Source organism: Barbatula barbatula (genome assembly GCF_947034865.1).
Source record: "Barbatula barbatula genome assembly, chromosome: 24".
Taxonomy (NCBI): Eukaryota; Metazoa; Chordata; class Actinopteri; order Cypriniformes; family Nemacheilidae; genus Barbatula; species Barbatula barbatula.
The window spans coordinates 8,099,443-8,115,759 of record NC_136787.1 but is presented as its reverse complement, the minus strand read 5'-3'; the positions used below and the strand labels follow the sequence as shown (position 1 = coordinate 8,115,759).

General features: G+C 36.9%; 1 protein-coding gene across 1 annotated transcript; it reads right to left on the bottom strand.

Moving 5' to 3' along the window:
• Positions 1-119: 119 nt before the first annotated feature.
• Positions 120-14,860, bottom strand: atp8b5b (ATPase phospholipid transporting 8B5b). Its single transcript, XM_079447865.1, has 28 exons — positions 14,723-14,860; positions 12,671-12,744; positions 12,448-12,503; positions 12,248-12,361; positions 11,864-11,962; positions 11,722-11,783; positions 11,482-11,554; positions 10,291-10,361; positions 10,117-10,199; positions 9,727-9,885; positions 9,179-9,267; positions 8,889-9,082; positions 8,563-8,771; positions 8,436-8,479; positions 7,110-7,275; positions 6,839-7,027; positions 6,610-6,725; positions 6,368-6,532; positions 5,802-5,913; positions 4,687-4,792; positions 4,456-4,597; positions 4,167-4,350; positions 3,771-3,994; positions 3,441-3,524; positions 3,082-3,327; positions 2,671-2,809; positions 2,458-2,588; positions 120-904 (listed from the first exon to the last, which is right to left on the bottom strand). The coding sequence occupies exons 2-28, from the start codon at positions 12,720-12,722 to the stop codon at positions 647-649; spliced, it is 3,567 nt and encodes a 1,188-aa protein (XP_079303991.1). The 5' UTR covers positions 12,723-12,744; positions 14,723-14,860; the 3' UTR covers positions 120-646.
• Between the last annotated feature and the right edge of the window lie 1,457 nt (positions 14,861-16,317).

Sequence of the window (16,317 nt, the reverse complement as noted above, 5' to 3'; positions counted from 1 at the left end):
GTATAAATAGTTCACTCTTCAAAAAAAATAATCTTAAAACATTTGAGAGAAAATGTACCATTTATTAGATATTTGGTTATTTAAAAAAAATCGAATGAATATGACACCAAAAAACAAAAGGTTTTCAAAAACTTTATTTTATAAATCACTAATCAAGGCACATTTAGTATCTTGGTATAAAACATGAAAAATTAAAGCAGAAAAATCATATTTTAATTATAATTACACAAACAAAAATACAGAGCTAAAACATATTTGAAAAATGTTCACGGGCAAACGAAAGGCTTGTGCCGACCTCAATAATCTCATAGCATCCATGGATTTTTTTTGGTATTGTGTTTGTACTGTATACGAACTTCAAAATGAAAGCAAAACTGTTTTGTGTGTTTACATGTGTGGGTGTTTGAAATCTTCAAGTAAGTTTTAATAAAAAATATTAATCACATTTATACCTGTAATAAACATTCTCATAGATTTAAAGCTTCACTGCTTTATACAAAATAACATCTTACTGTCCGGAGTATTTTGGCATCATGAAGTTAACTATAATCAAACACAAACAGCAAGTATATGCTTCACCAATGTCAGAGATGAAATCCAGGCTTGATGGTAAATAATCGAAAATGTTCTACATGAGCTCCTCAGTTTAGGAGCTTGGACTCTCTTGGTAGATGGCTCGATATATCTGGGGGGTGCTGTCAGCCAAGGGGGTCTCTGAACGGGGGAAAATGGTGGATCTGGTCTTGATCGGTATACGCAAGAAGCCTCCAGACGTAACAAGGTCGCCGTAACCGCGAGCATGAGAGAAGGCATAACCAGAACGACGTGTGCTGATCCGTCGCCGTGGGAAGCGACGAGGGGGAGGCAGGGGCATGGCTTTGGATTGTCTCACCTTGTGACGCACCTGTAAAAAGGAAGAATGAGAAACAATAGATTTTCATTTTTTTTAGCAAGGCAGTATTGAGGTAATAGTTGGCATGAAACAGAAGTTATGGTGTTGTTTGTTCATTGTGAAGTGAAACAGCTTCTAGAATAAGTAAAAAATAGAGATGCACACCAATACGGAAAGCCGATTATACAGAGTGATACCAATTCTGAAGATTACATTTCTGAATGTTATTTATTCTGACTGGTAGGGATGTAACAATATTAACAATTTCGTGCTATCGCAATAGCAAAATTGTCCTATATTATCGTGGTCACGTGACTATGAAACGATAGGTCACCTGGGCCAAACATAGAGAATGTTAGAGAAAATTATAGTGTTAATTTCCATCTGGTGCAATTAAAAATATTATAAAATGTAAAAATGTAGGTCCTTTGACTCATCTCATACTATAACTCATACCTCTAAGCAACAGTTGTGGTAAGAGGATAAAGAAAAGGGGATGCTTATGACACGTTTCCAAGCCATCATTTGTCATTTTAAATATTGCAATAAATATCATACCGTGGACGTTATACCGAGACAGTGAGATTTTGATATTGTTACATTTCTACAAACTGGTTATGTTTCTTAACATTTTCTATATACAGACCACAAATTCATTGCATTGCATTGTCCTGTCCTTGTTTGATTGACAGGATCAGCCGATAGATTGAAAATTTGCTTTTATTGACCGATACCCATTACAGGTCGATATTTTGGTGCAACACAAAAATGTATGGCAAGAAACAGGAAGCTGTGAATAGCAGAATATTAATGCACACACATCTATCCAAACACAAACTGAGGAATAGAGTATTGCTGTAGTAATATAGTACTAAAAGATGTAAACATTTAGGAAAAGGAGTAGAAGACAACAGAATTCGTAAACGTGGAACAAGAAGTAGAAAAACGGTTTAAAGCCCAAATGTGTCTTTTCTTTATGAATGGCTCATCAGATTATGACACCACTGATTGTGGATTCCAGAAATAACCATGACATTACGCCTCAGCGTGATGCTCTGCTGCAGCCTCGCCACAGCTGTGACTCATTCTACACATGCGTTCTACTCATGTAGGAAAAGGAATTTCACACTGTCTGCCTGTCGGCACAATGCTGGAAAGAGCTTTTAAAACACAACTTCTATAATTAGAAAACATGTCTGCAGGGGCAATAAAAAAACATAGGAAAAAGCATATGACTTTTATCTTTAATCTTGTGATGTCAGGATGCAGGAGTACGACATACAGGCTCTTCTTTAAAGGGATAGTCCACCCAAAAATGAAAATGATGACATTAAATATTTTTATGTTTAGCAGATTGCATTGTTAGCTTAGCAACATGCTAACCTCCCCTGTACTTCACTAGGGGCGCAATTTGTGTGGCTTGCAGAATTGTTGTCTACAAACAAGGTTCCTTCACTTCTGGGGTTCCGTTTTAGTAAGGATATTTAGAATATAGCTGCCTACGTAGATATTAGACATCAAGGTAGCTCACTATCAAGTCTTAGAACATCAATACTTCCACCCACCTTGTCATTGATGGTTGGCTTAAGTTGTATGAAGAGGAACCGGTATGCCACCACAGGCAAGGAACACAATATAGTGGTCAAGAAGATGGTCAGCCACACATTCGGCTGATTTAGAGAGTTTCTCGCAGCGCCTGATATGAAAATGTTCATTTTAATTCATTTCAAAATTTGCGTAGTTTTAAACATGTGACGTATGGGGTAGGGGGCACTCACCAATGAAAGGGAAAGATGAGGTGAAGATGAGGTACATGCCGTTGCTGTACATGGTAAAAGTAACAGCAAAATACACAGACAGACTCCCCCACAAGAAGAACTGATTCACTGCCGTCCAATAATACGTGTCCAAACCCAGCTTAAATATGCATGCACAATCACCGTTAAATGAGTTTGCAAGTGTGTGTACATGGCCCAATAAATATTGAAGGTATTGAAAAAATAACATACAAATAATATTATAAATAAATACTACTTCTTTTTGCAGGTGCAACTTTGTATTAAATAACAAATTACTTTTTTTCAAACAATCAAATACAATTATTTGTACATTTATTCGCACTGTATGCCCACTTGAGCGCATTGCACATTGTATTATAAAATACCACGGTACTGTAAATCAGAATTTACCTGCACATTGACGGCTATAAGCAGGCATGTTTGCGCCAGTAGGGCAAAGGACTGATAATCTGCAATTTCTTTTCCGTCGTCTCTGACCGTGTCGTGCATTGCAGCCCATGGGATGAAGAACAATATGAGCGAACTGTAGCAGCTGTGCAGCAGAATCCTCACGAAGGCCATTTTACTGAAATACTGGTTCAGCTGACCCGGTGAGTACAGCTGAGGGTACTGGAAACTCCAGCGGTCATTCACATCCTGTAGGTGCACACCACATCTCATGATATTAAATACACACATTAATACAGAGATTGAAAATATGGGAACATAGTTTAGATTCACATGCAGTAAGTGTAATATATTAGACATACTTGATCAAATAGACTGAGAGCAATGACTGGTAAAGCCGTATACACCAGGTTGTAGAGCGTAATAAACCACTCATCATACACAGTCTGTAAAGAAAACAACAATTTTATTATGTCACAATGAGCATCTAAGGCTCACATTTGACTTCTTTTAAAAAAAGAAAAAGTTGACAATGGCGCTTTAAAAAAAAAAGATTGCAGCATTGTGGTTTCAAATAGCAATGACATCAGACTTTACTTTCTAAATATTGCAGTTTATCATTAAACAAACAAACATCTATACAAATAAAGTCATGTCATTGTAGGATTCTAAAGAGCTCCTAACATTCTCACCTGTGCAGAGAAGCCACAGTAGAAGCCGTACCAGAAGTGCACAAATGTGAAGGTGAAGTTCTTGTAGAAGAAGTAGCGCAGGAACTTGCACATGCGCAGGTAAGACCATCGACCGTGGACCAGCAGGAGTCGCTGGAGGTAACGGAACTGAGCGAAGGAGAAATCGCTGGAGAGAACCGCCTGCATGCCTTCCTGACCACTTATACCAACACCGATGTGTGCAGCTAATGAGGAATAAATGTTCAGTACGACAGGCTTCATTTAAAACTTTACTCAAATGTTAAATAGTAAAATATGAAGATGAAAATAAAGTTACAGCTTAATAAAAGCTTTTTCAGTTGGATGACTTCCGGTTTCTTTCGCGCTTATCTCTGTCACTTTGCAAGAAACACTCACATTTGATCATACTGACGTCATTGGCTCCGTCTCCAATAGCCAACGTCACCGCGTTTTTGTGCTTTTTGACAAGTTCCACAACTTGAGCTTTCTGGAGAGGTGTGACCCTGCAACAGATCACCGCCTGGCACATGCACGCGGTCCTCAAGAGCTCCAGCTGCATGTCCTTCTGCAGAGCATACGCCTGAAAGAAGAATGTTGGGAAATAAAATGTTTTTCTTCATCATTGAAGGATGTCCACATGATGAGGAATAAATCATTTCTTGTCAATAAAGCAAGGTTCTCTTACCAGACTGTGGCCGTTTATTACCAGTCCATACTCCCCATCAACCTTCTCATCCTCCACCACTTGAGATTGTTTTCCAAGAAGTCTGCTCTTCATAATGGGTGGGTCATCTCCTGACCCCGGTGACATCTTTCTTCGGGCATTCCTGAATGTTTTTTACAGAGTAATGGTCTCTTAATAGCAGATTATGTGATGTATGTCAAATGATAGGCAATGAAGAATGATGAGACTCACACAAGCTCTTCTCGCACTTCATCTGCTGTGTTGGCGGCCACTACGAAGATATCTTTCATTTCTTCTCTTAGCATATTACAGGAATAACCGATGTTCTCAGCCGTCTCTGCGGGACATTCAAACACTCTTGAAAACGTAATCTAAACAAAATGATGTTGTTGTGTTGGTATCTCCAGCAGGCATCTTAACTTCCTTTATTTAAACAGCAAGACTTAATTATGTATTATGCTTAAACACATATTAAGAAACATTTGTTTCTTTTACAGTTTAATGATGTGGAAGTTGTTTTACAAATGCAATAAGATCTTACACTTTACTCTTGAATGGTGTTCATATTTTTGTTACAAGTGAACCCACAGCCTCTTTTCGTAATTTAAATGAATACAGCCATAAAAACATTATCACATTTACAAGCAACATAGATAGCATATCTAGGGTTAATAATAGTCATTTATGAAAAGGTGCTGTTTTTCAAAGTACTAAAAAGAAGAATCTGTGATAAGAACATTTAATTTTTTTTTTATAAAAACTAAAAAATATTTGTTTTAATTTATACGTTGAAAACAGGTCCCACAGACCCAGGCTCCATGGTTGCTAATTCTGTTGTTTTCCTGGGTCTACTTTTAACCGATACTGCGGTGTGTTTTTTATTCCGCTGGTTAAAAATGTGGAAACAGACTGTTTAGCTTCTATATACAGAAATGGTGTCTGTAAAAATATCAATTTGATGTATAGTAGTATATACTATACTATATAATATAGTAGCTATACTAGTCTGGTGTCGGGGAATTGGGGTATTGGGTAGCTTTGGGCTAGTTTTGTCACACAAACCTGGCAACCCTGTCAGGGGTCTTGAGTCATTACAATTTCACAGCATCTCTTATGGCTGGAATACACTACAAGACTTGAAAAATCTGAACTGATTTTTTCTTAAACTAGACATCATACACTTGCAGACTTTTTGAAATTTTCAGATAGAAACACACAAACTGATCAAATCTGCAGACTTTCTGCAACAAGGCCAGACTAAATATCTGAGCAAAAGTCTTGTTGTGAATTTGAACCTTTACTGAAATGTATGCAGATCCTTCGCGGAAGTGAATGAATGAACTCACCCTGTTTGTCACCAGTCAAAACCCAGATTTTGATGTCAGCTTTGGCGAGTTGCTCAATTGTCTGAGGCACTCCATCTTGAAGTTTATCCTCGACTGCAGAAGCACCAAGGAGCTGCACAAACACATAGAAATAAATATAATCAACATATGGATAAACACTCTGAAAGACTATTACTTTGATAGTGTTGTTCGCTAAGACAGGTATCATTTTTATAGATTTACAAAACCCTATTAAACTGTATTTTTTATAGATAATAATATTGAAATGAATACACTTCAAAATGTTGGTCAACCAGTATAGATTATGTGGACACCATGAATTACACCAGTGTATGATTTCTTTTCTAGGCTTTCTGACCCCTGTATTCCGAGTGTTATCCAAAAATATTGATCATAATTGAATCAAATATACATATATATATGTATAAAATGCTGTCCATAACATCATGAAGACCATAAATGAAGACTTAACTGCAGGGCAACAAACTAAAACCACCTGGAATGTTTAGCTAGACCCTCGAACCAAGTTCACATGAAAGGACTACAAAAACATGATGGTGCCTTACTAGCAAATCTTTCTCAATCTCTTCATAAATGGCATCCAGTTTTGCTTCACGGTCATCCATTGCAGTGCTGGCCACGTGGTGGCGCTGTCTCCATTTTGCAAACATATCTTCATCCAGGTCTTTATAAGCCAGAGCCAACGTCCTCAAACCTTCTCCAGCATATTCCTGTGAACGTGTTAAATATGGTATAGTAACTTATAGAAAAAGTCACACAGAAACATAGAAAGTCAAACGTGACTCACATTAAGATGTTCTGTGGTGACCTCCATGATTTTAGAGCAGGACGGATGCAGTCTCTCATAGATCATCGTATCAGCACCCTTACAATACAGGATCAGTCTGCCCTCCGCATTGCGAACTGCAGAAACACACCGACATAAAGAAATGCAAATGTATTATTCTGCCCTGGTTATGGATATTGGTAATGATTCATCTGTTTTAATTTAAGAACTGAAGAGGTCATGGTCTCACCGATAACAGACATCCTCTTGCGGACGTTGTTGAAGTCTAGCACTGCCAGTAGCTCGTAGGTTGTGGGGACTCCCATCTCCACCACAGAGATGGTCTCTGGGGTACGGGCGCGAAATACAAAGCCAAAATTTCTGGCTGCGGTGACAAGAGCCCCTTCATCTGGAGACTGAGCCTGATAAAACAGCTCCCCTGGGGACAAAAACAGAATTTATCATAATCTACAACATGTCTGTAATACAATTAAATAAATAAAAATACAATTGGTGCCCACCTTCTGTTTTCTCCTCCGGCATTACAGTGTGACAGAGGGCCAGCAGACGGAAGAAGTCCTGCACCGCCGGAGAGCCCAGCTTCACTGCTTCCACCAGCTGATGGTCATAAAAACTGAACTTTGGGTCAGCCAGTGGGTTCCAGGAGAAGTCAACTTTTTCTGTTTTCTACAAATGAGAAAGGAAAACACCGGGACTCATTTTTTACTTGTAGTTCCATTTTTGTAGTGAGTACAGTCTTGGCTACAAAAATGTATTTAACTGTTATTGCTTGGTGCAGTTTAATTGAGTAACATTGTGACAACATGTCCCAGTAGTGGGTGATCATAAAAACTTCACAATTCAGATCAATAACATAAAACCAATGTACTTTGGTTTATTGTGTTGACCTATTGACCTATTAGCTCTTTTACAGCAAGGTCTTTAGAGTTCACTAAAACTATTACAAGTTGTTTTCCTTGAAATAAAAACATGCATACAAACAACACATACATTAAAAACATACACTTTAAAAAAAAAACTAAACTAGACACAAACGTTAAATGTTGACTTAGGTCACTAAAATAATGAACAGAAAATAAATAAAAACTAAACCAAAACTAAAATAAATGTATATACACATAAAACAAATAAATAATCAAACTAAATTAAAACAAGAAAAACTAACCACAAAACTACAATAACTCTCCTACACAGTCTGTATTATTTTGTGAATTTTGTCATCAAATATTAAATTTTAGATAAATCCACATGTGTAACACAGACATAAACAAACATTTACATTTTTATATAGATGAGTTTACAGAGAATAAAACATTTGACACAGTGTGGAACCACTGCTAGAAAACAACAAGCATTTACACATTTATGCAATTTCACTCAGAACTTTCTAGTTATAGGATATAGCACTTGAGTGTAAAACATCCCAGTTTTTTCCTGTCAAATTGCTGTAAAATAACAGTTTTCTTGTAAATTAGCGGTCTTACCCTGACGTTTTATAATTCATATTTTAAAAGTAGACTGCGTAAAAAAATCCCAGCAACTGGGCAGAGCCGAAATATACAATAAAATTACAGGTTTGGCTTGGTTTTCTTTCTTAGTTTTGTAATTTGACGGGTTTTGAGTATATTTAAAAAATGTATGGAAATAAAATGTTTCTTGAAATGTACAGTCTTTTACATAATATGTGTGAAAAAAAAAGATTTTTTGTAAATTCTGTAAAGTTACAGGGTCTTTTTACAGTGTTGTTTTAACTTTTAAAATGTGACAACTTGCCCCATTCTCCTCTAGCTATTGACAAATGTATTAGCAAAGGTTTTGGCACCAACCTCAGTGATCTCAACCCTCTGCCCAGCAAAATCCAAAACGTCACCTAAAGAACATCAACAACTGGAGATGAGTTAAACCTTTGACTGCGTAGTGTCACATTCAAGCGCAAATATTATAAACTCTTACCATATGACTTCCCATTGATGGAGCACCGGTTAAAAGTCATGATGTTCTGTGTCAAAGTTCCTGTCTTATCAGAGAATATATATTTGATCTGACCCAACTCCTCGTTCAGAGTGGTTGTCCTGGCCTGGGCCGGTGTGTCACTCTTTACATGGTACATTTTACGATCCCAGTCAATGAAATAACTATTTCCCAGACGAAGGATTTCTACACTGTCAGAGCCACAAAAAAAAAGATTTCCAAACAAACTGCAAACGTAGACATTTTCAATTCTGTTTCATCAGTCTGTAAATGACCAGATAATACATTTTAAACATCTGAGCACTGACCTGACGTAAAGTGAGATTGGCACCACTGTGTTGAGGATAATAACATAAGACCAGAACGTCAGAAAAGCAGAGAGGGATGCATTCGCTCCATCAGGTCGAGGAAGGAAGGCAATGAAAGAATCCCCTTCCTGGTATTCCCAGATTGCATTCCCAATGGACAAGATGGCGCACATGAAGGCCAACAAACCAAAGATCTAACAAAAGGACCAGAATTAACACAAATTTCTGACTGAGAAACACCAAGCCTTCATTTCTGTAAACCAGTCGGATCATACAGTAGATGTACTCACAAACATCACCAGAACATTCATGAGACGATCAATGCTGGTTCTCTTGAAGACGGACTTGCCAGAGTTCTGCATGAGCTTTGTGTCGGGACCTGACCGAATTTGAATAGAGCTGGTAAACCACATAATTATCATACAAAGAATATATTTAAAATGACTCAAGGCTAAAATGCACTACAAGACTTTTGCTCAGATTTTGCCCAGATTTAACAGATCAGTTAGTGTTCTTCTATCGCCTGGTTTCCCCTGGTTAGGCCTGGTTTCCCTCTGAGGTTTTTTTCTCCTCCAATGGAGTTTTGGGTTCCTCGTCACCGTTTGCATACTGTTTTGCACTGTTTGCACGGCCGGGGGGGCTGCTAGAATTTGATAGTCTTATTTAACACTGCATATAGGAATGTATTGTGTGTCTGATATTTGACCTGTGTTTTTAAAAGCGCTGTCTTGACTTGAAACTTTCCAAAAGTCTGCAAGTGTACGGTAAAATAAGATAAACAATTGTAAGTCTTGTAGTGTATTCCAGCCATAAATCAACATGAGTATATAGTACACACCTCCAAACACCACCAGACCAAAGCACCACTCTGTGTTTCTGAGTGTACATCCTCTGAGCAGAATCCTCTCATTATCTAAAGCCATTGTCTCTCCACAGACCGTCAAAGTTCCTGTAAACTTATCCAGACGATTATTTGGAGGCTCACAGTGCACCTCACCTGAAATAATATAGCAAAAAATGTGTTTTCATAACTGAATAAATAAATATAATATAGTGTCTATCCACACCCTACAGTTGTAATTCCCATAAGACACAAACCTATCTACACTCTAGCAACATCTCTGAATGTCAAAGCTATTCTGTAGCAACCAAGAAAGAAATACTTTGATCGGTACATTTACAAAAACCATTTCAGCATCTGATGTAATACTGTCTTGGTGTAACTCACCTTTGAAAGCTGCAAGTGTTTGGACGTCATTGCCCAGATCTCCAGTGACTGTCAGAGACTGTTTCACCTTCAGATTAGTTTCCCTGAGACACAAAGAGACAGATAGAGAGAGAGATGAAGGCTCCGACACACAGTAATAATAAAGTCTGTATATTCACATGTTGATTTACTGACCCGTCCAGCTCAGCTGTCTCGATGTAGACAAGGTTCAGAGGTTCACTACTAGACAGCAGCAGAAGATCAGCCTAGAGCACAAAATTATGGTGTGAAATTTATCTTTATTATGTCGCTGCAAAAACTGTTAAAAATAACCTTTATTGGTTACGTGAAACATACTACACTATCACTGTACCGTAAAAAAGTCTATTGTACTAAAAATGTCACACATACAGCTACATTTTGGAACTTAGTTTTTTTGAATGTTGTTAAACTTTATTTAATGTTTCGGAAACATTTTACATTAAGGTACCCTTTATAAAGCATTTATAAATGTGTTCATTAATGATAAATAAGTCATTTACAAATGCATAATGTAACAGTAATAACTACATTAAAAGGGACATTCTAACTTAACCTGCCAAATAGTGAGCCATGTTTAAATCACATGTTATAAATGCTTAATAAATTTATATATTTATCATTTATTCGACTCAACAGCAGATTCATTGCAATCTTGATGTTGTTTGCAATATAGGCTGTGAGATTGGACACTGTAGGTTGTAATGTTGTTTTTCTTATACCTGCTCACTATTTACCAGGTATTCCGTTAGAATTCCCCTTTTTATTCATGCAGTTATAACTGCTTTATAATGCATTTGTAAATGACTTATTAATCATTAAAGGCAGGGTGTGAGATTTCTCTTAGCTCGGCTCGACTAATGTCCGTGCTCCTTACTGCTGATTGGATACAAGTCTGTTTTGGTGATGTTACCTTGACAACGCCGCACGTGCATTCTGAATTCATCACTCAGTTGTTAAAATATACAATATGTTTCATATTTCTTGTTGAATATTGCTTAATTATGTCTTATTTCACCTTGTTTTAAGCTATTTAAGCTAAAAGTAGCTATTATTAAACATATTAAACATACTTTCCTATAAACTAAATATTATACTATATTAAACTGTATTTGAACCATCTTACATTTTTATCCCTCACAAAAATTGTGTAAAACAAATACAGATTAAACATTTGTACACATGTATAACTTCGGTTGCAAACACACAGTCAGCCCGCAATTGAGTATTCACAGACAAACTTTGACTGTTCCAATATGGCCGTTGACTTACATTTAACCACCAATAGAAGCAGCTGCAAATGAGGCATCTATGTTCATACATCTATGATTGTAATGGTACACTCACTGTGACAAACTCATTATTCTCCAGCTTGACAATGTCGCCCACTTGAACATTCATCCATTTCTCTTTCTTCAGCCTGTTTGAAAGCATGACAACAATGATACATTATTAGTCTTGGTGTGAACCGGACATACAATATATCCATTTTAACTTTTTTGGTTGAAATTGTACCTCAAAATGAAATAAAATAGATGATAAACTATAATATTACACACATACTGCCATTATACAGCATACACTTACTCTCCATCAATGAGCACTTCCACCTCTCGATTGTTTACGTGTTTATCATTCTTGTGTCGGGTCTGTGTTAGGTAAACATGACATTGTATGAATGGACATTCAGGCACATATATTTCTGATGACAGGAAGCGGAAAGACTCACAATGTCATCGGAGAGATCTTTTGCTAGAGTTATACACAACACCAGCAGCAGAGGAACTACAGTAGTGAACCACGACAGAGAGGAGATCTGTGGGATCAGCTGTTCAACACAACACAGTATGATGTCAGTTAGGGTGCGTTCATATTTGTTGTTCTGTTTTGGTTATTTTGGTCCGGACCAAAAAATTTTAATTATTAAAATGATTCAGTCCTATAATATTATTATCCTAAAACTCAAAATTGTATTAAAATTTAAAATGATGTGTCTAGACAATGAATCAAGAACTACTGTATTAAGTAATACAGAAAGGTTATGCATTGGCATATTCATTCTAATAGTATATTGAAATAACTATTACAAATCCTGTGTGTTTAGTTCAGTTACCTGTAACATAAGAAGAAAGACAAAGTATGCGTTTGCCAGCCTCTGAAACTGCTCAAACAGGTTAAGAGGGAGGAAGGTGAAGATGTTGTACTTGGAGGTCTTGATGGCATTATTCTGTCAGCACAGACACGAGAAACACTTCGATGAAGCACTCAAACATATTAATGTCTGTTTCCTGAAGTAAATCTATTCATACCCACCGCATATTTAAAAGAGAGATTGAACTCCCTGTCATTAGCTCGCAAGTGCCTCTCCTCTGCAAACAAATAATGAAAAGAATAAAACATGAATCAAATCAATTGTTTAGACATGCAATGCAAGCCTGACAAAAATCGATCTCAAAAATCCTGCACGATGTTATGACAATACATATAAGACAAAATGAGATGTAATGAGGCATAATGAGATTTTTGTAAGATATACCTTCTGCTTTCTTTTTCTTGTTTAAACCACACGCAGACAGCAAAGAGCCCATCTTATATGATCACATCATCACGCTGGTAAAAAGAAAGAGCAGATTAAATCAATAATATATAATAAAGATATCCTACATCTTTAATTGTTATTTGTTTTATTAAAAAGCATTAAAAGTCATATTAATGAAAATAAATCATTTATTTTGATCAGTTAATAAAATTGATTTATTTAGCTATATCTATCATCAATAGAAGATATGGCGTGTCATTTTATAGTGTTGTACACTAGATACCCTTCCAAACACCTGGAGGCGAAGACTGTCCCTTATGATAAAGTTACGTGACACTGCTTATAATAAAACAATAAATATGATCCCGCGATACAGCGATCTTTAAGGTTTTGGCGGTTTCTTTTATCTTACAGTGGCAGATGGGGAGTTATGGCTTATGTTATAGTGTGATCTACAGCACAACACATGAAACAGTCACGTCATGATGAATTATGAAAAGCATCGTTCTGTTGGTGTCTAACTGGTTAATGATCAACTGGATGAAGGTTCAGTTTATTTTACAGCTCTGGGGCTTATCAGCACAACATGTTAATGGCAAGGGGATGTATTTACATCTACCCACACTAGCTATAAGTGACAATATATAGACCCACAGCTATAATTCTCAATATAGCGTAAATTCTCTATAATCTCTATATAATGTATATATATATATATATATATATATATATATGCGTTTTAGAGATATGTCCCTCAAGCATGATAAAACTGACCCATATGTAAGTCATAACTGAACATTAGACCAAGCTCGCATAAACTTCATCACAATCGCTCATACTGAACACCCTTGAACAGGCCTGGTAAAGTCAAAAGTAAGAAGCACTTAAAGAATAATAGTTTTTCCCAAACAATCTGGATTAAATATTAAAAACTAAATAACATTGTTTCCACCAAAGTACAGACTTTTCAAATACATACAATATGCAAATTCAAACATGGTAACAATGAAAGTAATTGTATGAAATAATAAATAATATCATATTATAATATATTTAATATATATATATATACACATCTTCATTCTTTATTTTAACAGATAAAACCATCTGCTGTGTTTCCTAAAATGTGAATGTTCAAAAATATACAACATGATATAATGTTAATTGATTTAAAAACAATCTGTCATAATTTATCCACCGGTATGTGGTTCAAAAGCTCTTTCTTCCGTGAAACACAAAAGATATTTCGAGAAATGTCTCAGTGGTTTTGTGTCAATACGATGGAATGGTCAATGTTGATCGGTTATCAACATTCTTCAAGATATCCTCTTTTGTATTGTGCTAAGAAAAGAAAGTCATACAGGTTTGAAATGACCTTAAGGCAAAGAAACGATCAGAGTTTTCATTTTTAGGTGAACTATCCCTTCACTACAACTAGCTTTAACAATAAATACTTTCTGATGTACTGATAACCACCACAAAGACACAAGTGGAAGCGATAGTGTGTAACAAGTGATGGTAAAAATAGCCATTTTGTACCAAAAAGCTAATAATGCTGTATAAAGTAACATGTACTGTCTTTATGAAATGTGTTATAATTTAATATTTCACTATAAAAGCCACATTATCCTAAAAAGGTTCAATGGCCAAATGCTCTTCTGATGTTGTTAGTTAATGTTGCCAATTTGACCCTTCACCGTCAACAAGGAAAATCACACCCTTAAACACACCTTAAAAAATGTTCCCCGCTACCTTATCTCTGCTTTTTACAAAGTTGCACTTGCCTTTACGTATATATTGATTCAGAGATTCAATATATACTTAAAGCGTTTAGGTTATACATTTGAGTACATTTCATTTTTGACGCGTACTGACCCAGCACACCACACCACAGGTGTACAGTACGTGCCTCAAGCTAAAGTCAATGAGTAACTCACTTTGAAAATGCAGAAAAACTCATTCAAAAGCACTTTTCAACAACAATACACCGTCTCATAAGGTCAATAAACACATGTGATATGAAGAAGGTGCAGTAAAAAATACACATACCCAAATCAGACGTCTGCCATTCAAAATCCCCAGAGAAACAGCAGCGTTTCACTGTGAAGCACTTCCACATACGGTACACATGCCCTCAACACGCACACTCAGAACTTCACTACATTACCCATAATGCAACAGCTCCCCGATAAGGTTTGCGAACAGGTAAAGGTCCCTTAAGAAGAGTGGACACTGTGCAGGACTGGGAGGAGTCACAGGCTGCTGTTTCGGCCGATGGAAAGGGTAAAGTAACTGAGATGATAAGCTTGGAGGAAATGGAGGGATTTTACATTGTAGTATGTGCAGGGAGAGAGAGAGAGAGAGAGAGAGAGAGAGAGAGAGCAAACAGTGGTTGATCTTTGGACTTTGGGCTGGCAGAGGGAAGCTGTTGGATGAGATAATGACGTGGACCAAACATTTAAAACCATGAGAGACTGCTGTCGCATGAAACATTACAGTATTTACAGGCCAAACTCAGCATCTAAAGTGAGCACATACAGAGACAAGGGATCATCGTTGTCAGATCAAAAAGTGTTTTTTATGATTGTACACTCAGTCAATATAGACAATATTGTTCATACAGTCAGTAGAGAGAGCAAATGATATGATGGGATTCAAACCCATAACACCCACAGTAGCACCGCTCCTTAATTTGTTTGATGTGCAAACCCAAACAACTCTATACTTTTGTGACATTTAAAAGTACAAGTACACCCACAAATATAATGTCTGCAGTGCAAAAAAACATTGTATTTTAAAAATATTGAACAAAATTCTAGAAGTTTGATAAGTAAAATTATCCAATATATATTTAAATATATATAGATTAATGATTTTATTATTTCAAGTCATGTTTATAACAAAAATGATCTAAACCTAAAAAATACACTTAAACTTATATAAAATTTAATTATATTAAATAGCATGCGGCAAGTACTTTTTTCACAAAACAAGGCTTAATATCTTGATTTAAATAACTTACATTTTTATGTTTTCTATCATTTATTTGCTTTTTCAAATATAACCATAACAATAAACAAACGGAACACAAAAGAAAAACACTTACATAAAAGAATAAGTCCTTAAAAAAATGTAATTGATTTTTCAAATTTATACTTCTTCCCGTGGGCTCACCACGTGCGGGAGGGACCATAGGGGGTCGGTGCATAGTGGATCGGGCGGCAGTCGGAGGAGAGTGCCTCGACAGCCCGATCCCTGGATACAGAAGCTAGCTCTAGGGACGTGGAACGTCACCTCGCTGGCAGGTAAGGAGCCTGAGATGGTGCGTGAAGTTGAGAGGTTCCGACTAGAGATAGTCGGGATCACCTCTACGCATGGCTTGGGCTCTGGAACTACACTCCTCGAGAGAGGATGGACACTTCACCACTCTGGAGTTGCCCATGGTGAGAGGCGGCGGGCTGGTGTGGGTTTGCTTATAGCCCCCCAGCTCTCCCGCCATGTGTTGGAGTTTGCCCCGGTGAACGAAAGGGTAGTTTCCCTGCGCTTACGGGTCGGGGTTAGGTCTCTCACTGTTGTTTGTGCCTACGGGCCGAACGGCAGTGCAGAGTACCCGACCTTCTTGGAGTCCCTGGGAGGGGTGCTGG